The sequence below is a fragment of the Microcaecilia unicolor genome, chromosome 12 (assembly GCF_901765095.1).
Source record: "Microcaecilia unicolor chromosome 12, aMicUni1.1, whole genome shotgun sequence".
NCBI lineage: Eukaryota > Metazoa > Chordata > Amphibia > Gymnophiona > Siphonopidae > Microcaecilia > Microcaecilia unicolor.
The window spans coordinates 30,671,536-30,699,179 of record NC_044042.1 but is presented as its reverse complement, the minus strand read 5'-3'; the positions used below and the strand labels follow the sequence as shown (position 1 = coordinate 30,699,179).

The 27,644-nt window shown below is 44.5% G+C and overlaps 1 protein-coding gene across 2 annotated transcripts; it reads right to left on the bottom strand.

Annotated features, from left to right (window-relative positions):
- Positions 1-243: 243 nt before the first annotated feature.
- HINFP (histone H4 transcription factor) lies at positions 244-27,644 on the bottom strand. 2 transcript variants are annotated; one of them, XM_030220460.1, is made up of 10 exons: positions 27,570-27,644; positions 25,286-25,453; positions 24,410-24,636; positions 10,062-10,158; positions 4,681-4,833; positions 3,143-3,220; positions 2,925-3,045; positions 2,391-2,529; positions 1,078-1,202; positions 244-869 (listed from the first exon to the last, which is right to left on the bottom strand). In XM_030220460.1, exons 2-10 carry the CDS (start codon positions 25,446-25,448, stop codon positions 485-487), a joined length of 1,488 nt encoding a protein of 495 aa, XP_030076320.1. In that variant the 5' UTR covers positions 25,449-25,453; positions 27,570-27,644; the 3' UTR covers positions 244-484. The 2 variants fall into 2 exon arrangements, with proteins under 2 accessions (XP_030076320.1, XP_030076319.1); XM_030220459.1 differs by lacking the exon at positions 27,570-27,644 and adding an exon at positions 26,842-26,883.

The following is a 27,644-nucleotide window of genomic DNA, read 5'->3' as shown; positions in this document are numbered from 1 at the left end:
TCCTGTCAAGACAGGCAAGCTCCATGGTGAATTTTTGTTTTCAACTTTCTATTATTGCTGCAGGCCAGGGGTGAAAAAGGCAACAGCAGAATAGCACGTTAAGGGAGACTAAGGGAAGGATGCAGGCAGCGGCAGGCGAGGGAGGGACAGGGGTAAAGGGATCAGTACTCTCCCCTTTATCCCCTCCTCTGTGGCTATGGGCACTTAAAAGTTAAATCTGGTACTGAAAAGAGGACCACAGAACACAATAGAAAAACATTTTTATTTACTTCTAATCTTACATGACTATGCACAAAATAATTCCCACCATCCAATCCATGCAGTAATGAGAGGAAGAACTATCCAATCGCAATAACCAAATTCTGTAGATGACAGCTGTCTGGTCCATGGCAAGTGTCCACACCCTTCCTTCTCACCCAGCTCCACAAACGTCTGCAGATCACAGTCTCTTCCCACCCTGAAAAAAAGAATGTCCAGGCCCTTTTTATACTACCTCAATTCCCAGTTCCTCTGCTGTTCTTTGCAATCGCTCCATTGCGTTTTCCTGGCTCTGCAAAGCTTCATCATCACCACCATCATCGGCTGTTTCCTCTTGTGCAATGGTAGTGTTGGCATGAACATAATATACAGTCTCATGATCACCGTCCACCACATGGATAATGGGGCTGGATTCAGCATCGTCCTCAGAGTGAGGGTCAAGGATGATTCCCTGAAGGCTCCCCTCACCCTCTGCCAGCCCCAGACACTCACTCTCTGAGTTCCGCAGGCCCTCCTGCCTCTCCCGCTCCTTCTGTAGCTGCTCGGAAAGTTCCACACTCTCATAGCGTACCAGCTGTAGCCGCATATAACCATCTTCATGCTCTTTATACCTACACACAGAAAAATAAGTGAAAGGAGGCTGGAGGCACAGGGTGCAGCTCTAAGCGGAGAGAAAAAGGATTTTCATGAAGGGAAGTGAATGCTGCTCCTGAGTTGTTGGGATGTGGAGATCAGATGGAGAGAGCAAACACAGATTTTACAGGAAGGATCTGAAAGCCAGTGTTGTGTGATCTCCAGAGAGGGGAGGGGAGACTGTACCTGAATCGGGGGTGTCCTGAAGGCCACTTGAATTGGTGTTTCTTGCGCAGGTGAACGGTCAGATTATTCCCTCGGGTGAAACATTTCTCACAGACATGGCATTTGTATCTGGCCTGAAAGTCCCCCTGTCAGATTCAGAATAATCATCCTTAAAACATGAATCCATTATCCTACAGAGAACATCTCCTAGGCTACCTGTCACAGCATGGGATACTTCCTTTTCAAGCAAAAGAAAGATACAGAACAAGGGGGCATGAAATAAAGCTTCAAGGGAAGGAGACCCTGGAGTAAAACCAGGAAATATTTTTTCAAAGAAAGGCTTGTGGAGGCATGAACTAGCCTCCCAGGAAACATAATACAATGACAAAAATCTAAGACAACCTGAAAAAAACATTAAGGGAATGGGGAAAAGGAATGGGACTTGATATACCGCCTTTCTGTGGTTTTTGCAACTGCATTCAAAGCGGTTTACATATTATATACAGGTACTTATTTGTACTTAGGGCAATGGAGGGCTACATGACTTGTCCAGAGTCACAAAGAGCTGCAGTTCCTTAGCTGTGAAGTGCAGAGAAAGCCAGGGATCAATGGGTTTCTTTTTTTTTTTATTTTAACAGGATACAATCTCCCCCTCTGCAGGGAGATTTTCCAGAGCCAGCCCCTCCCACAATCTCCAACACTGCTTTGCCTCCATGTACCTTTGCCTCCCACTTAGTCACCTCTCCCCTCTCCAGTCGGTTCAAAACTCTGCTGCCCGTCTCGTCTTCCGCCAGGGTCGCTTTACTCATACTACCCCTCTCCTCAAGACCCTTCACTGGCTCCCTATCCGTTTTCATATCCTGTTCAAACTTCTTCTACTAACCTATAAATGTACTCACTCTGCTGCTCCCCAGTATCTCTCCACACTCGTCCTTCCCTACACCCCTTCCCGTGCACTCCGCTCCATGGATAAATCCTTCTTATCTGTTCCCTTCTCCACTACTGCCAACTCCAGACTTCGCGCCTTCTGTCTCGCTGCACCCTACGCCTGGAATAAACTTCCTGAGCCCCTACATCTTGCCCCATCCTTGGCCACCTTTAAATCTAGACTGAAAGCCCACCTCTTTAACATTGCTTTTGACTCGTAACCACTTGCCTCCACCTACCCTCCTCTCTTCCTTCCCGTTCACATTAATTGATTTGATTACTTTATTTTTTTTTTTTTGTCTATTAGATTGTAAGCTCTTTGAGCAGGGACTGTCTTTCTTCTATGTTTGTGCAGCGCTGCGTACGCCTTGTAGCGCTATAGAAATGCTAAATAGTAGTAGTAGTACCTCATGCACCTTCCTGTAGTGACATTTGATGGAGCAGAGGGAACGGGCCTGGAAGCTGCAATTCTCCATCTCACAGCGATATGTTGCTTCTTTACTATGAGTATCTAAATGTTTCCTTAAGTCTATTAAATTCTTACAACTAAAAAAAAAAATTCAAGAGAAAAAGAGAAGCATTAAGCACAAGACAGAATGCTACATTACTGCAGGCTCTATAGCTGACCTACATTTTCACCACCCATCCAGTCAAAGATTTCAGTCACAGTTCTCAAGTGCCTCACCATACCCACCATCCTCAGTTCTGAAGTGCAACCCCTGCAACCCTTCTGGACGTTCTTCTCTTGTTTCTGCGGTCCTGAAGTTCTACCTCTTCATGTTCTAACTGCCGCACTTTTCAGAGCTCTCCTCCACACCATACATTTTGAGCCACATGCACCTGGAGCACTTTCCCCCAGTTCTGAATCCAGTACCCCCAAGAGGCCCTACTCCCTCTCCTCCTCCTGCTACCTCCATGTCCCTCCCCAGGTCCTTCCTTACCTGTAATCACAGTACTCGCACTTGAAGGGCCGCTCATCACTGTGCCGAAAACGTATGTGGTTGCGTAGCGAAGAGGGCAGTGGGCAGGTCATGTCACACAGGGGACACTTGTAGTGATTCACTGTTCAATGAAAAGATGACAAGGAGATGCCAATTATGTGGAAAGCACAAAAAAAAAAAAAAGCATCCCCCATGGAAAAAGATCCATCCTCACTCACCATGATTTCTCATATGGTCTCGGAGCAGTCTCTCTGTAGCAAATCTTTTGGAGCAATGAGAGCACTGGAATCTCTGCTCTGTAACAGACATTAAGAACATAAGGCAGGCCATGCTGAGCCAGACCAGTAGCCTGTCTGGGTCACAAGTCCCTAGCTAATTCCAAACAAGGCATCGATTTCTTATAACTAATTTCCAGGGGCAGGTAATGTGTCTCCCAAGTCTACCTAGCAGTACATTTTTTAGGGACATGCCTCCAGCAACTTGTCCAGGTCTCTTTTGAGCCCCATTATGTAGTCACTTTGACCACACCCCAAATCAACATATTCCACAGCTTAATCTTGTGCTGCATGGGAAAAACTTTCTACAATTTGTGTTCAATCTGCTGGTTACTAGTTTTAGTGTTTGAAAGATTAAACAACCATTCCATCCTAGTCATCATTTTATAAAATTTCTACTATCTCTCCTCAGTTGTCCTTTCCTCAAGCAGAAGGATCCTAACCTGTTTCATAACAGGGTGAGAGGAATTCCATGCCCTTTATTTAGGGGTGGAGTAGCCTATTAATTACTGTAGTGGGAAGCTGGGTTCGATTTCCACTGCAGCTCCTTGCGACACTGGGCAAGTCACCTAACCCTCCATTTCCCAAAGTACAAAGCCTTCTATCATTTTTTGTCACCCTTCTCTGAACTTTTTTTGAGATAGGACAGCCAATACTCAAGGTGCAATAGCACCAGGAAACTATACAGGGGCATCATATTAACAGAATAGAATACACATAGAGAATGAGCAAACATGCATGCTTATAGCCCAGTGCACTCATGAAAAAAGTGTATATGTATGGCCCAGGACATACTTACATAAGAGAAAGTAGTATGAGATAGCTAAAACAAAAACAAAACAACTAAAGAAAACATGTATACACACACACACAAAATTCCCCCCAAAGTAAACAAAAAGCCCAAACTGGATTACTACAAATTCATATACTCTCGTCAAACACACACAGCATAGACCAGACTGTGTGAGCACAAATTAGAAACAGAAATGTACAAATACTGAAAGAAAAATCTAAAATGTCAAACTGCGTAGCCAGTCAGAAATGCATTTCCTTTTAGAACCCAAAATACAAGGATAACAGATATAGACTTCAAAAAGCCAGTGGAGAAACGGAAAGGCTTCCCACAAAAGAAGAGAATCAAGCAGAAAAACTGTCTAAGCCTCAGGAGAAAAAGGATGTATCAACAAAACTAAAATGGTTATATCCTGTGATCAGGCCAGAACCCTGAAACTGTCCTAATTTCTTCCTGTTATTACTCAGGGCCTGATTCACTAAGGTTTTCTCCCTTTTTCTGTTTTCATAAAAGAGGCCTTAAATGTATTGCATCACAAATGTACAAATGGTAAAGCCAGTAAACCTTTTGGAACCTTGACAGCAACCTAGTGCACAAAATAGACTGGGGAAAAGGAGACAGAATCAAGTCTGTATGGGAGGTGGAAAAAAAAAAAAAAAAAAAAGAACCAATCAATCCCCTCACTTACGGTCTAATGCAGTTTGTCTCCGGATATGGTCAAAAAATTTTGTGTTGTTGGCAAACATGCCTCCACAGGTGGGACAGGACACAACCTTCTCCTGTGTGTGGCTGCGCAGATGCTCTCGCAATTTACACCTGCCCTTGAATGAACAGTCACAGTCTGGAACAGAGGGACACAGACACTGGTCAGGACTGAGGCACAGAGAACCACCAAGTCCACCACTCCGTTTGCATTTACCTCGGTGAGCTCTCACAGATCTACTGGGCTTCATCCTCTCTTGCTCTTTTGTGTCTCATTCATGCTTGAATTGTATCACTATTTTGATTTCTAACACTTCTGAGGTACGTCTCTTCCAGGTGTCAAACAGCCATTCAACAAAAGTGTCTTTTCACATTCGTTTGCATCTCCCTCCTCCCTCCCTTCAGCTTTATATGTCTGTAACACTAAAAATGACAAAAAGGCTGGTGGCATCCTATAGACTAATATATTTAGGCATGAGCTTTGGAGGACAAGAGTCCATTTTATCTGATGAAGTGCCATGTTGGGTCAGCTTAATGGTCTATCAAACCCAGCACCCATCAGACCCAACATTCTCCATGGACCAAAAAATGTTGCCCATACGTGTGGGTACATAGGAGCCAGCTCTGTGGGTGCTTGAGCACCCCCAACATTGTATGTGTCCAGGAAAGGGTTACTTCCATTGGGCTTAGCACCCCCAATAATTTTGAAAAGTTGGCTCCTATGTGGGTGCATACATTCAAACATGCATGGGATAAACACAAAGGAATCCTGTTTAGAAGGAATGGTTCTGTGGAATCTTAGCGGAGATTGGGTGGCGACGCTGGTAATTGGGAAACAAAACGGGAGCTGGGCAGACTTCTACGGTCTATGCCCTGATCGTGACTGAATAGACAGGGATGGGCTGGAGTGTAAATTTTAAGGGGCTTCGATGTTAGCTTCAGAACTTATTACAAGAACAGTACTGGGCAGACTTCTACGGTCTGTGCCCTGAGAAAGGCAAGGACAAATCAAACTCGGGTATACATATATAGTATCACATACCATGTAAAATGAGTTTATCTTGTTGGGCAGACTGGATGGACCATACAGGTCTTTATCTGTCATCATTTACTATCCCTGGCAGTTCCCAGTGGATACAGGAGCTCTGGTTACATGTGGATGTTCCTGTGTATCCCACCTGTCACCCTTTGGCTTCAGTTTAATTTCTTTTGCACGTCCCAGAAAAGGACTTGGATGTCTCCATGTCCCATCTGGATAAATAATGGCTAATGGACCTGCTCTCTTTACATTTATTCAAACCTTTTTCAAACTTCTGTGGCAGAAAATTTCATAATTAATGTTGCAACTGCAAAAAAAAAAAAATCTTTAGAATTTGTTTTGTATCTGCTGCTAGTTAGTACTAGGGGGGGGGGGGGGGGGGGGTCAATCCATGAAGGTATTTTGTTCTCCATCAACCTGTAATTTGAAATCGAACCGCCACCCCCCCCCCCCCCCCCCAAAAAAATCCATCAAAAAGTTACCACCTTATATTTCTCTACATTCAATTTCTTCTGCGATTTAGAACTATCCTCCTGTCTGTAAGAATGACAGCTGCTTCCAAGCACTGCTTCAGGGGTGCACCTATAAATTGACCCTAAAACATGCAAGCAATAATACCATATTGGCTTCAGAAAAGAACCTTCCTCTGTGACCTCCACCCCCTCCTCCCCTTCAAACTCCTTTTTTGGCATATGAATCAGTGGCACCTACTGTGGAGGGTACATTCATCTGACATTCTTCAGAGACAGCTTCTGTATTGACCACTTTTGAATAGTTTTGTGTCACTTGCAAATCTGACTATCTTACTTTAAGCCTTCTTTTCTAGATCAATGCTTCTCAATCCAGTCAGATTTTCAGGATATCCACAATGAATATGCATGTGATAAATTTGATACAAAAAAAGAAGACAGTGCATGTAGATTATCTCATGCATATTCATTGTGGATATCCTGAAAATCTGACTGGCTGGGTGTGCCCCAAGGACTGGATGGAGAACCACTGCTCTGTAGAACACTTTAACTTAAGTCTCCTTAGGTTCCCAAACACTATCAGCCTTCACAACTGCTTTGTCGCAGTGGTTGGCTAGCTTAAGGAAGTGTCTCACAGGACACATATTCACCCAATAACAGGTTATGTCAATATTTAGAACACAATTGCATCCGAGTACGCTTTCTGGCTTTTTGATGAGACTGTTGGCGATAGTCCGTTCAAGCTGGGAAGGATTCCAGCACTGTGCCGCCGGAATTTTTGTAGTCACCTACAACATGCTGCTTTATCTGTGGGATCTCATCCAACACATGCATTAAAATCTAGCATGCAGAAGTGGAAATCTATTAAGTACCTGTATATATTATATGTAAACCGCTTTAGATGTACCTCAGAAAGGTGCTATATCAAATCCACGATCCTTTACCCTTTAAAAAAAACTTAGGTGCAAGGAAAAATTTCTGCCTTACTTTTTTCTTGTTTTCTCATTCTTTACTGTGTTTTGCTTATTTTGTTCTGCTTTCATTTGGTATTTTATATCTCTTTTGCTTCCTCCCCCCATATATTTTTTTTTCTTTTCTGAATTTTGGGCGCCAGATGCCCAAATTTGAGGTGCTCAGCTGTCCTAACCCCTGGGAGTTTTCGAGCTTGTATATGTTAGCTATGAGATGATTTTATGCAGGAGCTCATTGAAGTTATCTTTAATTTTGTGGAGAGTCATCATTTTTGAGTTTATGCACTAATAAGAATGCTACATCTTTTATAGGTAAGATAAGTAATAGTGACCAGTCTAATTTACTCACCCAACACAAACTCCTATTTGCTGTGGAAAACCTTCTGGGTGGACTAAAAGAGCTAGTCGACCACCACCAGTTCAAGAAGTCCTTAAAAACATTCTTATTCCACTGGCAATTCCAATGTTTAACCTCTCTCTCTTGTTGACTGTACAGATTATTTGCCGGTTGCTTCGCCCCTGACATTCTCCCCGTGTTATCCCATGTTCTTTCCCCTCCTATCTCATTCCGTATCTGTGCCTTCTATGTATTGTATTGTATCCTCTTGAAGTAATGTAAGCCACATTGCGCCTGCTCTTGTGGGAAAATGTGGGGTAAAAATGCAACAAAATAAATAAATAAATAAATAAATAAATGTGTGACTGGCCAGGTAGACATAGCAGGCATCCGTGAATCAGGGGTATTTATTTATTTGTTACATTTATATCCCACATTTTCCCACCTATTTGTAGGCTCAATGTGGCTTACATAGTACCGGAGAGGCGTTACAGACTCCGGTGTAAACAAATACAAAGTGATGTTGTGGTAAGATAAAGTTCATGTGGCACAGCCACACTAGGGAATCGTAGGACGGAGGAGTTGTGTTGTGTCCATTACGTGCTTTAGTTTTGTTGTGTTGCAGAGATCAGGGTACGCCTTTTTAAACAGGTTAGGTTTTAGTGTTTTCCGGAAGTTTAGGTATCATAGCTGAACGTAAGAATAGCCATGTTACCAATCCCAGGGCAAGCAGTGGCTTACCTGTGTATGTCTCAATAGCAGACTATAGACTTTTCCTCCAGGAACGTGCCCAAACATCTTTTAAACCTGATATGCTACACGCCGTTACCACATCCTCTGGCAACGAATTCCAGAGCTTAACTATTCATTGAGTGAAAAAAATATTTCCTCCTATTTGATTTAAAAGTATGTCCACATAACTTCATTGAGTGTCCCCTAGTCTTTGTACTTTTTGAAAGAGTTAAAAAATAAAAAAATCAACTCACTTCTACTGAATAGAAGCATGTGTATATTCGAGGGTACAAGATGAAAGATCTTCCTGCTCTGATACTGAATACTGCAATGAGCCAGCAGGCGTTTAATGAAATAACTTTTCTTTTTACCTTTCTTTATTTTAACTATTTGGCCTTGTTTTTTGTAATTTAACTTTTTTTGTGTGCTTTTTGTCTTATTTTTCAGGCCTGATCAAGAATTCAATACTTCTGACATAACTTTACTAATGAATAGACTTAGGGCGAGGCAAGCATGTATTAGCTTCAGATAACCTCAGGCATGAAAAAGAAGACATGAAGGCTAGTAAGTGCACTTGCAGTAGCAGAAACAGGATAGAGCTTCGGTCTTAATGCTGTTTTTGGCATGTTTTATGACCTGTTGTGGAGGACCATCTCTCTCTCTATGTATTCATTCTCCCTGTCTCCTCAGCTCGAAACCTTGGGGTTATCTTATCTTTGACTCTTCTCTCTCCTTCTCTGCTCATATCTAGCAGATCGCCAAGACCTGTCGTTTCTTTCTTTACAACATCCGTAAAATCCGCCCCTTTCTTTCCGAGCACTCTACCAAAACCCTCATCCACACCCTTGTCACCTCTCGTTTGGACTACTGCAATCTGCTTCTTGCTGGCCTCCCACTTAGTCACCTCTCCCCTCTCCAGTCGGTTCAAAACTCTGCTGCCCGTCTCGTCTTCTGCCAGGGTCGCTTTACTCATACTACCCCTCTCCTCAACTCGCTTCACTGGCTCCCTATCTGTTTTCGCATCCTGTTCATACGTCTTCTACTAACCTATAAATGTACTCACTCTGCTGCTCTCCAGTATCTCTTCACACTCGTCCTTCCCTACACCCCTTCCCATGCACTCCGTTCCCTGGATAAATCCTTCTTATCTGTTCCCTTCTCTGCTACTGCCAACTCCAGACTTCGCTCCTTCTGTCTTGCTGCGCCCTATGCCTGGAATAGGCTTCCTGAGCCCCTACGTCTTGCCCCATTCCTTGACCATCTTTAAATCTAGATTGAAAGTCCACCTCCTTAACATTGCTTTTGACAACCACTTGTACCCTCCTCTCCTCTTTCCTCTACACATTAATGGATTTGTTTGCTTTATTTTTTGTCTACTAGATTGTAAGCTCTTTGAGCAGGGACTGTCTTTCTTCTATGTTTGTGCAGCACTGCGTACGCTTTGTAGCGCTATAGAAATGCTAAATAGTAGTAGTAGTAGATGGGCCTGTTGGTCTGTTTGTGCTGTCATCTACTGTGTCACTATGCAAGGCTTTAAGGCCCATCTAGTCTGCCCAGTTCTCCTTCTGGTACACTTCTCTACATAAACTCCTCCTGATCTCTGGTTTTCCCATCTTTTCCTTGCAACTAGGGATCCTCTGTCCTTATTTCAGGCTTTCTTGAATTTGGTTACTGGTTTTTTTTTCCTCCACCACATCTGCTAAGAAATGGTTCAATGCACTGACTCTTTCTGGGAAGAAACATTTTCTTCATTTTACTCCTTGGTATAATCCCCTGTAAACATGAAGGCACACATACCATGAGAAGCTCGAGACTCACCCTTCCAGCCGCAGAAGATTACAGAGGCCTTATACCCAGAACATAAGCCATGCATCTCCACATGTCTGTAGTACCACTCTGGGTTATCAAAGGAGATCTGGTAAGACACAAAGGCATAATGAAAAACTACAGCCAGGCAATCTCAGCACAACAAAGCATTCCATCCCATCTCATCTTTCATCCTACACAACCCACTAATCATATTCGAAGCTACGTCTACTGGCCCACCCAGAGCTCAGTTCTAAAGGGAATCCCCACATCACTTCCAAATCCAACAATTACACCCAAACTTATATTCCAATACGCAGAGAGTAATTTTCAGCAAGACGGAATTTCTCTTTGAAAATCCTGCAGGCAATCCTGGCACTGTCCCAGCGCTACATCCTCTTTTTTGCCCAGAGAGGGCCCAGGGCAATTTTAATTGTGGTTTATCCATAAGTAAACACCCTTTGAAAATGCTATGATGATTTTATATTGCTGCTGGACGTGAGGAAAGTAAATAGGTCAACACAAGTGTTACTTTGGAGCGGTAAGAGACCTAGTCTCCCCATGGAGAGCTTGACAACTCCGAGAGAAAGCGGAGGGATGGGCTTTCTGAGCTTAAGAAATCTCACAATTGCATGTTCGATGCGCCATATCAATGACTGGTTTAGAGGGACCTCCGAATTTTCCTTAACAGGATTGGAGACGTCCTTAATTACAGAGGTCCATTTTAGTCAGTTGTTGCACACCGGAGGGCAACTTCCACAGGGTGCCCTTAGACGACACCGCCTTTTGGCACCTTTGAGGGCCACCTGGCGCTGGATGTGGCGAAGGCTGTATTTATCTGCGAAGACCACACCATTGCTTTCAATCTGCCAAAATCCAGCCTTCCCACCAGGTTGGGGGAGAAGCGTTTTTGGGTCATGGGCAAAAAAGGGCATAGTATATATCGCGCAGGTGGTCAATGAAGAGGGTCACCTAAAACCATTTAGTGATCTGCAAAGGCAATACGGGATCCCACCTGAGCAATATTTTGCTTATTGCCAACTACAGCACTATATCTCGTCACTGCTGTGGATGGATTTAATGGAGGATGTAATAGACATTTTGACGGAGGGTTACTCCTTGGGCTTGCAGCAATCGGTACCGCTGAGGTATCATCATCAACAACTAAAAGGATACGACGGCAGAACTGAATTACGAACAATTGGCCTTGAGATGGGCGAATGATATAGGTTGTGGGATTACCTCCGGAATGTGTTGTACATACATAAAGAATATATATTCGCTGCGGCTATCCATATACCAACGAGAAAAGTTATACCGATTCATAATGCGATTATATCGCTGAAGTGGGCATTGTCGGCCAATATTGGAGGGACGGGGGCGTGTTTGAAATGTGGTAATGGAATGGCTTCCCTGGGGCACATGTTTTGGTCTTGCCCCTTGGTGAGCCAATTCTGGAGGGGACTCCTAAAGTCGGTGCAATCTATGTGGAACTGTTCAGTGGTGTGGGACCCACTGCTCCTTTTTCAGTGCTTAACGTTCACCTCGGATCCTCCCACGGGATTAAAGGGATTCATGGGGGTGGCCACATTTTTTTGGAATCAACACAATTTTGCGGGCCTGGCTCTCCCCGTTGGGCCCCTCTCTGCAAATGTGAAGAACTCAGCTGATACAACAAATGAGGGTGGACAGATGTGGAGTTAAACAGTGGGATAGTGTTCCGGGAGCTCGATTCAAAGCAAGATGGGAACCACTCTGGAATACTCTGCCACACAAAGGGAGAAGTTATATATTAAATTGCTGATTCTTGTGAAAGGTATGGGGAGGGGATGGGGGATTCTAAGGATGGGGGGGGGGGGGGAGTTGGGGTGGTGGGTGTTGGCAGTGGGGGTATGTGGTTGATTTAAGTATTGTGGCATTGATTTGTAAGAGTTTCTGCAATTTTAGTTTCGCAGAGCCTAGGATGGTGATGAGGGGTAGGGGTGGGGGGTAGGGGGAATAAACCTATTAAAAGTTTGATGGCTACAGTTACTACTTAACTACGTCTAGCCAAGGTTTGTTATTTGAGATTTGGATGTTAGTATTTTCACGCTGTAGGAAGTGTTGGTATTTTGATCTGTCATCAGTAAAATGTTGAAACATAAAACCTGAAATAGTGGGGTGGGGATAAAATATTAAAAGTTTGATGATGGACTGTATCATTCTGTTTTGAGGGTGTACATGTTCAGTTTTGAATCTATGTGTATTCATATTGTCGGATGTTTTTCCTTTGACTTGTTATCAATAAAAATGTTGAACTATATTGCTGCTGGATGTGAACAATGTTAGTACAGCTGCAATGGATACTCAAGCGCAATGGATCCCTATCCCTACAGGCTTACAAGTGGGTGCTTGAGATGACTACTACTACTACTACTACTTATTTCTAAAGCGCTACTAGACGTATGCAGCTGTACACTTGAACATGAAGAGACAGTCCCTGCTCGACAGAGCTTATAATCTAATTAGGACAGACAAACAAGAGATAAGGGAATATTAAAGTGAGGATGATAAAATAAGGGTTAGGAGTTAAAAGCAGCATAAAAAAGGTGGTCTTTTAGCTTAGATTTGAAGACGGCCAGAGATGGAGCTTGACAAACCGGCTCAGGAAGTCTATTCCAGGCATATGGTGCAGCAAGATAATAGGAGCGGAGTCTGGAGTTAGCAGTGGAGGAGAAGGGTGCAGATAAGAGAGATTTACCCATTGAACGGAGTTCCCGGGGAGGAATGTAGGGAGAGATGAGAGTGGAGTGGTACTGAGGAGCTGCAGAGTGAATAGGTCAATAAGAGGAATTTGAACTGTATGCGGAAACGGATAGGGAGCCAGTGAAGTAACTTGAGGAGAGGGCTAATATGACCATAATGACCCTGGCGGAATATTAGTCGTGCAGCAGAATTTTGAACAGATTGAAGAGGAGAGAGATGGCTAAGTGGGAGACCTGTGCGAAGCAAGTTGCAATAGTCTAAGCGAGAGGTGATAAGAGTGTGGATGAGGGTTCTGGTAGTGTGCTCAGAAAGGAAAGGGCGAATTTTGCTGATATAGAGAAAGAAACGACAGGTTTTAGCAGTCTGTTGAATATGTGCAGAGAAGGAGAGGGAGGAGTCGAAGATGACAGCAGATAAGCCAACTTGTACGAGGTCACGGTCAGTTTCTTTTTTTTTTTCCAAATTTGTTTTATTATTTTCCATTAGAAACATAACAGTATTCACATTTTATCTTTGTACAGAAATTAGAGTTCCTCTTTCAGCTAACATGTTTCCATATAATACCCTCCCTCCCCTATTGTAGTCCCTCCTCTTAGGAAGTTTTGTGACCAATTCTCTTTAGACTTGTCCATGTGACACATCGATCTGGGGTGTCCGAGAGGTTAACCATTGTTCATAAGGGTTCCACGTTTTATGGTACTGCGGAATCTGGCCAGTGCGTAAGGCTGTCAATTTCGACATCAGATGAATATAGTCCAGTTTCCGCAACACTGACCGCTGTTCCGGAAGTGTAGGTTGCTTCCATGCCGCCGCCAGCACCAATTTGGCGGCCACGAATAGTTGTACGGCAAAGCGGTGTATGGCATTAGGAATTCCTGTAGGTCTAAAATGGAGTAAGCAGTAGTCCATTCTCATCTGGTAGTTCTCTCCTGTAACTTCACCTAGAAACTTCAATATCTCCCCCCAATACTTCTGCGCATGCTTGCATGCCCACCACACATGAATCATATCCCCCACTTCTCCACATTGCCTCCAACACAAAGCTGACCCTGTTTTAAACATTTTAACCAAGCGATGGGGAGTGTAGTACCAGCTGTATAATATTTTGTGACCGTTTTCAGTCAAGGCACTAGACACCGAGACTGCTAGTAGAGATCTAAGTGCCACTTTCCACTGGGGCTTTGTGTAGGTTTCCCCCATGGCTTTCTCCCACCTTGATAGGTATCGCTCCACTGGGTTAGCATGTAGAAGTAGTGCCCTATATATTCTTGAGATGCTACCCCTTCCTCCTCCCTTCATCATCCCCTCCTCCAATTTAGTTTCTTGTAGCTTTAACTCATCCTGTGCTCTGCGAGCTATAAAATCCTTCACTTGATAGTACTGAAAAGCTTGTAGGGGAGAGAGGCCATGCTCCTGGCATAATTCTTGGAATGGCACCGTCTTATCTGTTTCCCACATTTGGCCTAATTCACAAAGCCCCATCTCCTCCCATCGCTGGAAAGCTTTATCTTGTTTGCCCGGTCTAAACTGGGGAGCAAAGCGAAGGAACATATGCCTAAAATATATTCGCCCCGGGAAAAAGTGTCCCCTAATCTTACTCCACGTCAATAGAGGCCAGCGCATCATAGGCGGGCTTCCCTTGATTATTTCTCCTAAATCTTCCCGTGATAACCAGGGGATAGCTCGCAGCGGGAAAGGTCCCATCCATTTTTGTTCCACCCTTGTCCAGGCCTTCCCTGTATCCTGAAGCCATGTAGCTATTACTCTAAGGTGGGCTGCTTGTAAGTAGTGTGTGAAGGAAGGAACTCCCATCCCTCCCCTCTCTTTCGATTGATACAGGATTTCTCTTTTCACCCTCGGGGGTCGTTTTCTCCAAATAAACGAAAATACCTTGTTCTGTAGACCTCGCAAAAATCTATCTGGGATGGCTATGGGCAGGGCCATAAAAAGATACAAAATTCTAGGTAATATAACCATCTTAACTGCATTGATCCTCCCACTCCAAGACAGTGTCAATCCCTCCCATCGATGTAGTTCTGCAAAGAGCTTTTTTACCATTTCTGGGAAATTTGATTGGAATAGCTCATCTAAACTCCTCGGAATATTGACTCCCAGATATCTAATATGTCGTGCAGCCCATCGAAATGGGGAAGTAGTCTGCAACTGTGTTTTTTGTGGGGCTGGGATATTTATATCTAACGCTTCTGACTTGTCTAGGTTAACCTTGAAGCCAGATACTCTCCCATACGACTGGAGCAACTCTTGTATCTTTAGAATTGCGGGTCCTGGCTCCCGTAGCATAAGTAGTATGTCATCCGCAAAGAGGAGCGCCCGTGTTTCCAGGCCCCCCACCCGTGGTCCCCTGATATCAGGGTGCGTTCGTATCTGAATAGCCAATGGCTCCATAACCATCGCAAAGAGCAATGGTGATAGCGCACAGCCTTGTCGGGTCCCCCTATGTAGTTGAAATGGCTTGGAGAGTCTCCCATTTACCCTTATCGATGCTAAGGGTGCCTTATAGATCAGTTTAAGCCAGTGTGTAAATCGCCCGGTGAAACCCATCCTACCCAGGACTGTAAACAGGAAAGGCCAACTCACCCGGTCGAATGCCTTCTCTGCGTCAAGGGATAGCAGGCACATAGAAAGTTTATGTTCCTGTGTGTGATGTATCATGTGGAGGGCCCTACGGATGTTATCAAAAGTCTGTCTTCCATGTACAAATCCCGTTTGGTCTTCATGAATTAGTGTTGGGAGGTATCTCTGGAGTCTGGTCGCTAAAATTTTTGTAAAGATCTTGTAATCTACCCCCAACAAGGAAATCGGCCTGTATGATGCACATAATTGCGGGTCTTTTCCCGGCTTAGGGATAACTGTAATGTTAGCCTGATTCCATGTGGGGGGGAGCTCCTGACTAAATTCAAGTGAATTGAAGACCTTTAATAACAGTGGAGCCAACACTCCCCCAAACACCTTATAAAATTTGTTGGTGAATCCGTCAGGCCCCGGCGCCTTACCTATAGGAAGCTCCTTGAGAACCCGCAGGAGCTCCTCTAGCTCAAATGGGTGTGACAGGACTTGATCTGCACTAACTGCTAGTTTAGGGAGTTCTATGTCTGCAAAATAATCCTCCATTTCCTCTTCCGGTACCTCCTCCCCTGCCATATATAGTGTTTTATAAAAGTCCCCAAATGCCGCCTCAATATACTCGGGGTCTACGCGTGTTATCCCTCCCTCATCTTTTAGACTCACCACCACATTCCGGAGTGTAGTTTGTTTAAGTTTATAAGCCAAAAGCCGGCTGGCTTTATTGCCAAATTCAAAGTGGGACTGGCGGACCCGCTGAAGTTTTTCTGCCAAGTCCGCCAGTTCCAGCTCATTTATCTGTTTTCGCAGTCTATGTATTTGATCGATAATCTCCACTGCCGGCCGGGGCCCATCTCGGTGAAGTGCGGTTTCCGCCTTCCCCAGTTGTCCCCGCAGTTCGGCTTCTTTGGCTCTCTTTGTTCTCCCTATGTGGGTTTTTAATGCTATCAGATGTCCGCGCATGACTGCTTTGAAGCTCTCCCAAAGTACTATAGGAGTCACTTCCCCAGTGTCATTGAACTGAATGTATTCCTTAATATGTCGCTCCAGGCTGAGTATGTTAGCGGGCTCTTGGAGCAAAGTATCATCTAGTCGCCAGCCCCCGTTTTCTCGTCGGGTCTTAGGAAGGATTAGTTGTAATAATATGGGGGAGTGATCTGTCCATGTACGGGGTAGGATTTGCTGTGAACCTATAAGCCCCTGCATTGCAGCCTCTCCCAGCCAGAAGTCTATCCTCGATGAAGACTGGTGAACTGTCGAGAAATAGGAATAGCTGCGTTTGGTATGGTTTGCCTGTCGCCAAAAATCGACCAGGTGCCAGCGCTCAATAAATTCTTGTAGCGCCACCCTATCTCTTTGGCCATATCCTGTATGTAGTGAGGAGTTGTCTAAATGGGGCTGTAGCGTTAAATTAAAATCCCCTCCTATCAGTAATGAGCCCTCTAAGTGTTGTAGGATTATCTGGTCTAGCTCACAAAAAAAAGATCCCTGATCTGCATTAGGTGCATAAATATTAACTACTGTATATACCTGCTCTGCTAAGGAAAAAATCACTAAGATGTAACGTCCCCCTTTATCTTTAACAATTTTTTGTATCTTCCAGGGCTTAGCTCCGTTAAATGCTATTAATACCCCTTTATTTTTGACATTATCCCTATTGGATGCAAAGTATATACCAGGGAATTTCTTATGTTGACACAAGTGTTCATGCCTAGGTAGGAGATGTGTTTCCTGTACCAGGGCCACATCCGTCCGAAGGCGGAGTAGCTCCCTGAACAGGAGCTGCCGTTTTCTAGGAATATTCAACCCTCGTGCATTAAGCAGTAGAAAATTTAATTCAGCCATGAGTTATCCAAGATAATCGTATAGGTTGCTTAAATTGAGTGTCCCCTCCTGCGACTCTCTCCCTTGCTTTCGAGTCATGGTCACGCTCCTCACAGTATTCACTCTCTCCCTTTTGTTCCCCTCTTCCCTCCCCCCTCCCACCCATCCCATCTTCTTCCCCTCCCTCCCTCCCCATCTTCCCCCCAAAAATTCTGTAGCTGCCCGCGTTAAGAAACGTGGGTAGTGTAAGGAGAAAGTGGAAGGCGGATGGTGCCTCTCAAGTGCCCCCACAGGTTTCATTGTACTAATTAACAATCCTCGACTGGCATTTTTGTGAAAACTATAACCCAACAATATTTATACAGTGCCTCACTTTGTATAACTCTATTAACTTTTGCAAACTATTTCAAACCTTTTTTCCTGACTTTACGTCAAGCAGTGTCCTGTGCCCAACAGTCTTATAGTCATGTCTCTTAGTAGGTTGATTAAGGGCTAAGTCAGGTTATCTTAGCAGCCGATTGCTGCCGCTGTAGGCGTCGTGTTCCCTTCCCCGCTCTCTGCCATTTTGGGGGAGCATCCGATCTTCTTTGTGGTGGTTTCAGTGCCTTTAGTGACTCTCCCAAGTTTTCTTCTGGCAAAATCTCCTTGGCCTCCATCAAAGATCGGATTTGTTGCATCTTTCCCTCCTTGTAGAAGACCAGCGCGAAGGGGTGTCTCCATCTGTAACGGATACCCATCTCTTGTAATCGCTTGGTGACTGGCTTTAAATCCGCTCTGCGCTTTAGAGTGGCTGCCGCCAGATCTTGGTATATTGCTATTTCATACGAATCCCATTTAAAGTTTGGGGTCTGGCGCGCTATGTTTGCCACTTGTTCCTTCAACTTATAATCTTTGAAGCACACAATGATATCTTTGGGTAGATTCGTTCGCGGAGTTCCGAGCGCTCTGTGAGCCCGCTCTAGATGGATCGCTGATTGTTCCAACTGGGTTCCGCTCGTAGCCAGTAGATCCCGTACTAGCCTCTGAATCGTGTCCTCACAATTTGAGTATGTTGGTGTCTCAGGCAGGCCCCTAAAGCGCAGATTGCATCTCCGGCTGCGATTCTCTAAATCCTCCAGTTTATCCAGGATTTGCTGTTGGGAGGTCTGCAAGTCTCCCACTTGTTGGTCAAGTGTGTTCAATGTGTCATCGTGGGAATCCAACCGGGTCTCCGTATCTTCTAGTCGGGCCCCCAGCTCTCGTATTTCCCCTCTGAGATCTGTTCCTAAAGTTGCCAGATCGCCCCACATGGCTTTCAAGTCCACTTTGATTTCTTGTAGCCATTGTTTCCAGTCAGGCCATTGGTCCTCCTCCGAAATTTCTGCTTCCATACCTTCTCTCTGGGGCTCTGCAGTCGATGTGCTTGCCATTTGCTGTTCTTGGGTGTGCGCCGCGGCCGCCATTTTGTTCGCCGCTCTTGCTGTCCCCGCACCCGGGAAGGCGAATCGCGAAAGATCCACTTCTGCACTTCGCGTTCGGCACAGCTGTTCGACCCGCTAAAGTAAGCAGTGATATTTAGCGGTTTTATGGAAAGTTCCCGCGTTCGCGTCGGGTATTATTTCTATTTTTTCCCTGTGGGTCACTCGGAGCTCTGTCTTCAGGCAGCCATTCCGCCGGTGACGTCACTTCCTCCTGCCGTCACGGTCAGTTTCAGTGGGAGAAACAGGATTTTAACCCTGGTTTTCCCAGCTCTCAGTCCATTACTTTAATCACTAGGCCTGCTCCATCCCAAGTTTCAAGACAAACCTCACTCAATTCCCCTCATTCCTCCTTCCCAACTGGAGGAAGTCTGGTCTCCTAGCAGCTATCACAAGTTCTCTGCCTGCAGTTTCCTTCTTCCTGCCCTTTCATGTTTTCCTTACTACAAAAAAATGAACCACACAAACAGGAGGGAAAAGCAGATACCACAATACAAAAAAATAAACATGAAAAAAAAATGGAGACTAGATTGTTACAACTGTACTTTTCTCTCTCTCTCTCTCTCTTCACTGCTTAATGCAATATAACTTTATCTTTTTCTTTTTATAATTTTACATTTTATGGTCATTGTAAACTGATCAGTTTGCCAGGATGGGCAGTAAATCAAATTTTTAATAAATTGAGCAAAGAAAACCCTAACCAGCAACAGTATCCAGAGCAGTGTGCTACTTGGTAGGAGCCTGCATCTACAACAGAAAAGAAAGGTTGCCAAAACTCATCAGCTCACCCATACAATCACCAAGGTATAAGAATGTACACATTCAAGAGGAGCAGACAGCATGGGACCCGTCTTTAACAGGGAGCAACAGGACCAGGCATGCTCTGATCTTGATTTACTGTATGCTCAATATTGTCAAGTATTTGGTGTGTATTTTGAGCACTTACAGGAAGACATAAAAAAGATAAACATTTTAAAAATTCAGAAAACGAAGACAAGAAGAGAGAGGCAAAAGGGGCAACTGGCATAGCAAGAGATCAAACAAAGTGCATCATGAAAGGGACAAAATTTATTTTAGATATGTACATAAAATGAGGAATAGTAAGTAGAGAGGGGGAAGGGTTACTGATGTGGAGGATTAGAAGAAAGCAGAAGTGTGCAAAAGCTAAGTACATAAGTAGTGCCATACTGGGACAGACCGAAGGTCCATCAAGCCCAGTATTCTGTTTCCAACAGTGGCTAATCCAGGTCACTAGAAAGCAAGGTGATAAAGACTGTGAAGGGAATAACACTGAGGAAACAAAACTCCGGGTACTGACACAACTGCAAAACAAAGCTATAGGCTGCAACCCAAAATACTGAAAAAGCTAAAGGAGGTGCTGACTGTATGCCTTAGGCTCTGTTCAACTTATCACATTCAAGGAGCACTTTTAAGGGGGAGTGGAGGAGTGGCCTAGTGGTTAGGGTGGTAGACTTTGGTCATGGGGAACTGAGGAACTGAGATCGATTCCCACTTCAGGCACAGGCAGCTCCTTGTGACTCTGGGCAACTCACAGAAGCAGAAGCCTGCGCGGCCACATTGGTGATCTGCAAGGGCCAACTTCTACATGGAATGTTGCTAGTGGAATAGCAACATTCCATGTAGAATCTCCAATAGTAGCAACAGTGGAGGAGTGGCCTAGTGGTTAGGGTGGTGGACTTTGGTCCTGGGGAACTGAGTAGCTGAGTTTGATTCCCACTTCAGGCACAGGCAGCTCCTTGTGACTCTGGGCAAGTCACTTAACCCTCCATTGCCCCATGTAAGCCGCATTGGAATGTTGCTACTATTGGAGATTCTACATGGAATGTTGCTATTCCACTAGCAACATTCCATGTAGAAGGCTGCACAGGCTTCTGTTTCTGTAAGTCTGTCGTCCTGCACGTATGTGCAGGACGTCAGACTCACAGAAGCAGAAGCCTGCGCGACCACATTGGTGATCTGCAAGGGCCAACTTCTACATGGAATGTTGCTAGTGGAATAGCAACATTCCATGTAGAATCTCAAATAGTAGCAACAGTGGAGGAGTGGCCTAGTGGTTAGGGTGGTGGACTTTGGTCCTGGGGAACTGAGGAACTGAGTTCGATTCACACTTCAGGCACAGGCAGCTCCTTGTGACTCTGGGCAAGTCACTTAACCCTCCATTGCCCCATGTAAGCCGCATTGAGCCTGCCATGAGTGGGAAAGTGCGGGGTACAAATGTAACAAAAAAAAAATATGTTTCAACTATCTTTCTATTTCAAAACAAGAAATGTAAAACTATAGATCGATTACCTCAACGATAGCAATGTGTGTGTGTGGGGGGGGGGGGGGGGGGGGTTAACGTGATAAAAACGCTACTGAAAGATAGCATAATGCAATACCTTGAAGCTAGAAGCTCTAGGACCCAACAACAGTGTTTCATAAGGGGAAGATCTTGTCACATTTGATCCTTTCAAAGAAGTAACTACAGTAGTAAGAAAAGGGCCCCAAAGCAACTTATACCCTATACAAGCCACATAGAACGACCAAAATAGCTGAATTTATATTCATTAACAAAAGAGAAAGGGGGGGGGGGGGGACATGAACGCTGAATGACCAGGGGGCTTTACATGAAGCTGAATAGAAGGAGTCTCAGAGGGAGTGTGAGAAATCACTTTTACACTGGAAACAGACTTCCAGCAAAACAACAAAGCTATAGCTGCTAAAACAGTGGTAGAATTACACATTCAAGGGACAGAGAAAAGCACGCTTGACAGTACAGCAAGCAGGCACAAGTGGGCTGACTAAGTACCTCTTCTACCAACATCAAATGTTTCTTTATTACTAACCTTCAACCTCCATACCATTACAGATTATTTTAGGTCTCTCTCCTGTCTGATAATTGACAGTTTTTGTTCATTTAACATAAGTACATAAGTAATGCCATACTGGGAAAAGACCAAAGGTCCATCGAGCCCAGCATCCTGCTTCTCAAATTCATAATTTAAATTTTCTTGCACTGAAGCAATTTCCAAGTCTGTGGCAATTTTTCCAGACTTGTTCAACTCATGTTTCAGGTTTTTTTTTTTTTTTTTTAAGTATTGCATACCTATAGATTTTTCTATCACCTGCAAACAGGCTGCACTGTTCCTCCACATCCTTCCACAACACCGCTTGGAAAGATACTGCAAAGGAACGGTCCTAGACTCTTACTTATTTAACTGATCGGGCACTGCTGAGGAGCATGCTAGTAATGCAACTTTTTTTTATCCTGCTCACATTTTGGAAGTTGTTTACTAGTCATTCATATAGACAGTCAAAAGCCTGACCAGGCAACATCCACTACAACCACCTTATTTAGTAACATGGTAAATGATAGCAGGTAAAACCAGTATGGTCTATCTAGTCTGTCCTGTAAGGTGGCTAGAACTGTACCTGCCACTCCATGCAGTTTACACCACTCTATGCCTTTTCTGAAGTGTGAAAGAGGGGCATAATCGAACGGGGACGTCCATCTCTAAGGATGTTCCGGGCGAAGGGGCGGGGAAATCCGTATTATCGAAACAAGATGGACGTCCATCTTTCGTTTCGATAATACGGTCGGGGACACCCAAGTCTCAACGTTTAGGTTGACCTTACAGATGGTCGTCCCCGGTTTCCAGCCATAATGGAAACCGAGGACACCCGTCTCAAAAATGACCAAATCCAAGGCATTTGGTCGTGGGAGGAGCCAGCATTCGTAGTGCACTGGTCCCCGACATGCCAGGACACCAACCGGGCACCCTAGGGGGCACTGCAGTGGACTTCACAAATTGCTCCCAGGTGCATAGCTCCCTTACCTTGGGTGCTGAGCCCCCCCAAAACCCACTCCCCACAACTGTGCACCACTACCATAGCCCTTAGGGATGAAGGGGGGCATCTACATGCATGTGGGTTCAGTGGGTTTTGGAGGACTCACATTTACCACTACAAGTATAACAGGTAGGGGGGGATGAGCCTGGGTCCGCCTGCCTGAAGTGCACTGCACCCACTAAAAACTGCTCCAGGGACCTGCATACCGCTGTGATGGAGCTGGGTATGACATTTGAGGCTGACACAGAGGCTGGAAAAAAATGTTTTTTAATTTCTTTTTTTGGGGGTGGGAGGGGGGTTGATGACCACTGGGGGAGTAAGGGGAGGTCATTCCCGATTCCCTCCGGTGGTCATCTGGTCAGTTCGGGCACCTTTTCGATGATTGGTCATGAAAAAAAAAGGGACCAAGTAAAGTCGACCAAATGCTTGTGAGGGACGCCCTTTTTTTCCATTATTGGCCAAGGACACCCATCTCTTAACCACGCCCCCGTCTCACCTTCGGTACACTGCTGACACGCCCCTGTGAACTTTGGTCGTCCCCGCAACGGAAAGCAGTTGAGAACGCCAAAAATCAGCTTTCGATTACGCCAATTTGGGCGACCCTGAGAGGACACCCATCTCCCGATTTGTGTCGGAAGATAGGCGTCCTTCTCTTTCGAAAATAAGCCTGATAGTCATTTAAGTTTTATTTTGATTTCATCCTCTTGCTGTATAGGCAGCCTGTGTTTATCACATGCCTTTTAAAGGCAAATGAGACTTATGTAACAAAAAGGATATAATCAAAGCAAAAGTTAAAGTGACTCACTTTTCAAAAAGAGACAATAGGAGCGTAACCTGCACAGAGCAGCAAGTATAACCCTAAACAAAGGCACATGGGTGTAATGCTTCTTCCTTTGTGAACCCAAGCTATTTAGGGCAGTCTACTTCTTTCAAGGTACTGCACCCATTTTCAACTCTGCCTGCTACTGATGTTGAAATGACAGATAATAAATGACCTGCCACCTCTTGGTTCTTCCCACGGCACAAAAACAACCATCTGTGTCTCCAGTAACAAAATTGTGAGCGGCATAATCAGCAGTTCTTTCAGCTATATGAGAATCCTTAGACACACATCAGGCAAGCATCTCCTTTAAGAATTCTGTATACTGTCACCTTACGAAGTGTATCTGCAAGCAGGAGACATTTCTGAAACTAGAACTTTCAAACAGCCTGGATTTTCATGTTATCCCCCTAAATATGCTGACATAAGGGGGGAAAACTATGCATGAACTTAAAAATAATTATTCTTCTAGAAAGCTGACTGAATACCTGTAAGCTCCATAAAAAGGAATCTTTTCCTCACCTTGAGTTCTATATATTTAAAAGGAGTAAGTCAGTGACTAAGTTTCATTTTGGAAGCAAGGTATCCCCTAAAAAATCCCAATAATCTCAGACAGGGTGCCAAAGAACACAAATATTACTACCAAGAAAACTCTCACACAACATTGTTGGACAATAAAAGCAGATACAATAAAAATAGAATTCAGCATTATCAAAAAGGTTGATGTGACCATTAAAACAAAAATCCTAAACCGTTTCAATAAACATCAAATTTCCTATAAGTAGTACATGGAAGTATGAAAGATTTGAGGTATTCTGGAAACATTGAAATACTCAGGGCCTTATGCACTCTGATAACTGGAGCTCTGCATAACAAACTAAGGGGTATGTTTACTAAGGCGCGTTAGCGTTTCTAATGCACCTTTAAATTTAAGGTGCGCTAAACACTAACGCGCCTATACATTTCTATGGGCACGCTAGCCTTTAACACGCGTAAACCATTTACGTGCATTAAAAATGCTAAAGTGACCCTAGCGCACCTTAGTAAACATAGGTGCAGGACCCTAATCATATGACACTCACCTCACAGTGTTCCCATAAACAGACAAAATTCTCCTGTATTTCAGGGATAATATTCCTGCTCTGAAAATCCAAGAGGCAGCGTCCGAGGTCAGGCTGGCTCTCCAGGGCCTGCTGCCCCCACTGTTTCAATTTGGTGTGGTAACAATGGAAATACACATGGCGAGTCAAATCTACTGTACTCTCAGGTGAACAGAAGCCACATTCCTGCCACAAGCAAGAAAACTCCTCTATAACAGAAACAGATAAAGCACACACCAGTCAACATGATTACCGCATTTATAATATGCACAGAAAGTCAGAGAAGTTGCTGATTTAGAGCAAAAAAGTCATACAGAATAGCTAGGAAAGCCACTGTTAAAAATTTATTATTTATTTATTAGGATTTATTTACTGCCTTTTTGAAGGCATTCACTCAAGGTGGTATACAGTAAAAATAAATCAAACATGAGCAACAGACAATTACAGCAGTAAAAATATTCAAATAACAATACAAAGTATGGCATAGTATAGTACTTACAATGTCAGCACAATACGTAACAGTAAGAAACGATGGGACATATAGATAGGTAAGAGATTAAGAGGAGTTAGAAAATAAGGTGTCCAATTTAAAGAAAGTTGCACAAGAGGTTGGAGAGATAGTTAAATATTATCTCAGCTAAGGTAGGAGTGGATAAACATGTCCTGCTGCAGTATGTGCCAATCATCTAAATAAACGTTCTCAACCAATTCTTCTTTTGAGAACCAATGAGAACAGGGTTTCTATTAATCTAGTCTTCTGTAAGTTAAGATTTTTTAAGAAGAGTACTTCTTATATCAGTATATTAAAAACTCTCCCTTCACCAGAAATGCAAGATTAATATGCTAGTTTTTATTCACCATGAGAGTCCAGGTCTTCCTCATCATCCCCTTCTAGATGTTGCTGCAGGTGCTTAGAGACATGATTGCAAAAATCCTCCATACTAGAGGTCACACAGTCACAGGATCCCCACTCACACTGCAGAACCAGAATCTCTTTCTTGTTGGCTTTTCCAGGTGCCATGGCAACTGTAATAAAAGAAATCATAAAGAAAAGGTAAAAACCTCTTCAAACCAGCTGTTAAATAAGCGAGCTCTTCCCCACTCCTCAAAAGCTGGAAGTTGTATGGAGTAGAGAGTAAACAATACAGAAAGAAGCCTCAGTCATAGAACACTATCCTATATAATAATTTGCACCTCCAACGTTCCATGGCTGGCTGTCTGGGTTCGTAACATCTCCTGACGTCAGCCAGCCTCCAGCATTCCATTCCCCCTCACTACCCCGCCCTTGCGTCAAAACGTAATGACGTCAGAGGGCGGAACCTTCAGGAGGGGTACCTACCAAAAGAGAGTGGAAAAGGCCCAAGACTGAAGAAGAAGAAGAATTGAAACAGTGTCCCATCTATATCTTTTTGTATTTCCATGGCTGTGGAGCTAACAGATTAATTTATGCTGATCATGATCACCCATATCCTGGACTGGATTTGAAGTGAAGGGGGAAAAATGCATACTTGACATTATCAAAGCATTTTATCCTTCTCAGCTGCTCGCATACATAGCAAGAACAACCTACATGGCCAGTTTTAGTACTTGCAAGTTTTCCAAAACAACCAACAGTTCTGTATCTGGTGATAGTGCAGGTGTTCTTGCATATATTTGACAATAGTTCCAGCACAATGAATTCCTGTAATATAATCATACTGTTGATCATTTTACTATATACCATACAACAGAATGTTCTAAAACTAAAAATTAAATTAAAATTAAATTTGGGATATTTAGAAATGGTTGAAAATCTGCAGATTGGTGAGAATTTCAGGCTTCATTGCACAAAGATAATTAATGCTCACTTTTCAGTTATTAACCAATGTTAATTAACGTGGGACAGTCAGCTAGCAGGTATCATCCAAAAGATCTTGAGTTAGGCAGGCCCAGTGCCAGAGTTGTGCATTGCAATTCAGAAGTTCCACAGTTTGCTTCCTGCACCTCTGGTTGGCTGGTGCTGAGGATGCTACAGAAGCAACATTCAGAACTTCTGGAGGGAGAGGAGGGAAGGGAATGATGCCTGTTTTTAAGAGTGACATCCTGGGGCCAGATTTAAAACTTCTAGGGTTCTCCAAGGAGACCTGAGGCATTGCTCCCAGTCTCCATACAGCTGTTGCAATATCCAGACTGAGAACAGAGGAGAAAAATGCCTGAATTAGGTGTGAATGAAGGTGAATGATGCCAGAATCCCAGTACTGGTTCCATCCCCTCCCCTCCCCTCCCCTCCCCTCCATGTCCAGCGATTCTTCTCTTCCCTGCCCTCCCCCATCCGTGCCCCGCGATTCTCTGCTCTCCTCTCCTCCCCTCCCATCGATTCTGCTCTGCTATGCCCTCCCCTCCCCGCGATGTCCCGGGATTCTCTTCCTTTGTACCTCATCGTTTTCTGGCTGGCCTGGCTGGCTGCCTGGCTAAGGCTTCCCTTCCGTTGGTAACGTCAGCTCGCCTCCAGCGTTCCCTTCCCTTTCACTGTTCCGCCCTCTGACGTCATTACGTTTTGACGCGAGGGCGGGGCAGTGACGGGGGGTGGGGCGGAACGCTGGAGCCAGCCATGGAATGATGCCAGCCAGCCAGCGGCGTACCAAGAGCGAGGCGGTGGGGGCGGTCCGCCCCGGATGTCAGCATTGGGGGGGGGGGGGTCTCTGTGACAGTGTTGGCCGCCCGAGCTCACACCAGCTCCGGCGTCGACACAGACGAGAGGACCCTCTTCTCCTGCCACCGGGCGGCACCCAGCCCTTAAAACAAATCTGTGAAGCGTCTGCTTTGCTGTAAATGAAGCAAATCGCCTCGGCCCTTCCCTCGAGGGCGGGTCACAGTGAGGGAAGGGCCGAGGCGATTTGCTTCATTTACAGCAGAGCAGACGCGAAGCGCCTCTCACACAGATTAGTTTTAAAGGCTGCCGGCCGGGTGGCAGGAAAAGATGTCGACGGCAAAAGGTAAAAGCCGGATACAGCAGGATCCTCCCGGATTCCATTTCAAAACCTTTAAAACTTCATTTTTTTCTTTGCCCAGCCGTTCACATATGGACATTTTGCATATATCCTCCAAAATAAATGTATTTAACCCTGAGGATTAGTCTCCCGGGATCCTCCTATTTCCTTACCAATGTTGTCGTCCTTAAAAGTTGCGATCCTCCGCGCGACGGTAACATTACGTCACAGGGAGGCGTAACTTAGCG

Excerpts from the sequence above, each read along its gene's own strand:
- HINFP (XM_030220460.1), bottom strand. The coding sequence starts at position 25,448 with ATGGCACCTGGAAAAGCCAACAAGAAAGAGATTCTGGTTCTGCAGTGT. Across the intron at positions 24,637-25,285 it reads GGAAGACCTGGACTCTCATG|AGGAGTTTTCTTGCTTGTGG; the intron begins GTGAATAAAAAC and ends TTTCTGTTATAG. Across the intron at positions 10,159-24,409 it reads GTTTATGGGAACACTGTGAG|ATCTCCTTTGATAACCCAGA; the intron begins GTGAGTGTCATA and ends GTGTCTTACCAG.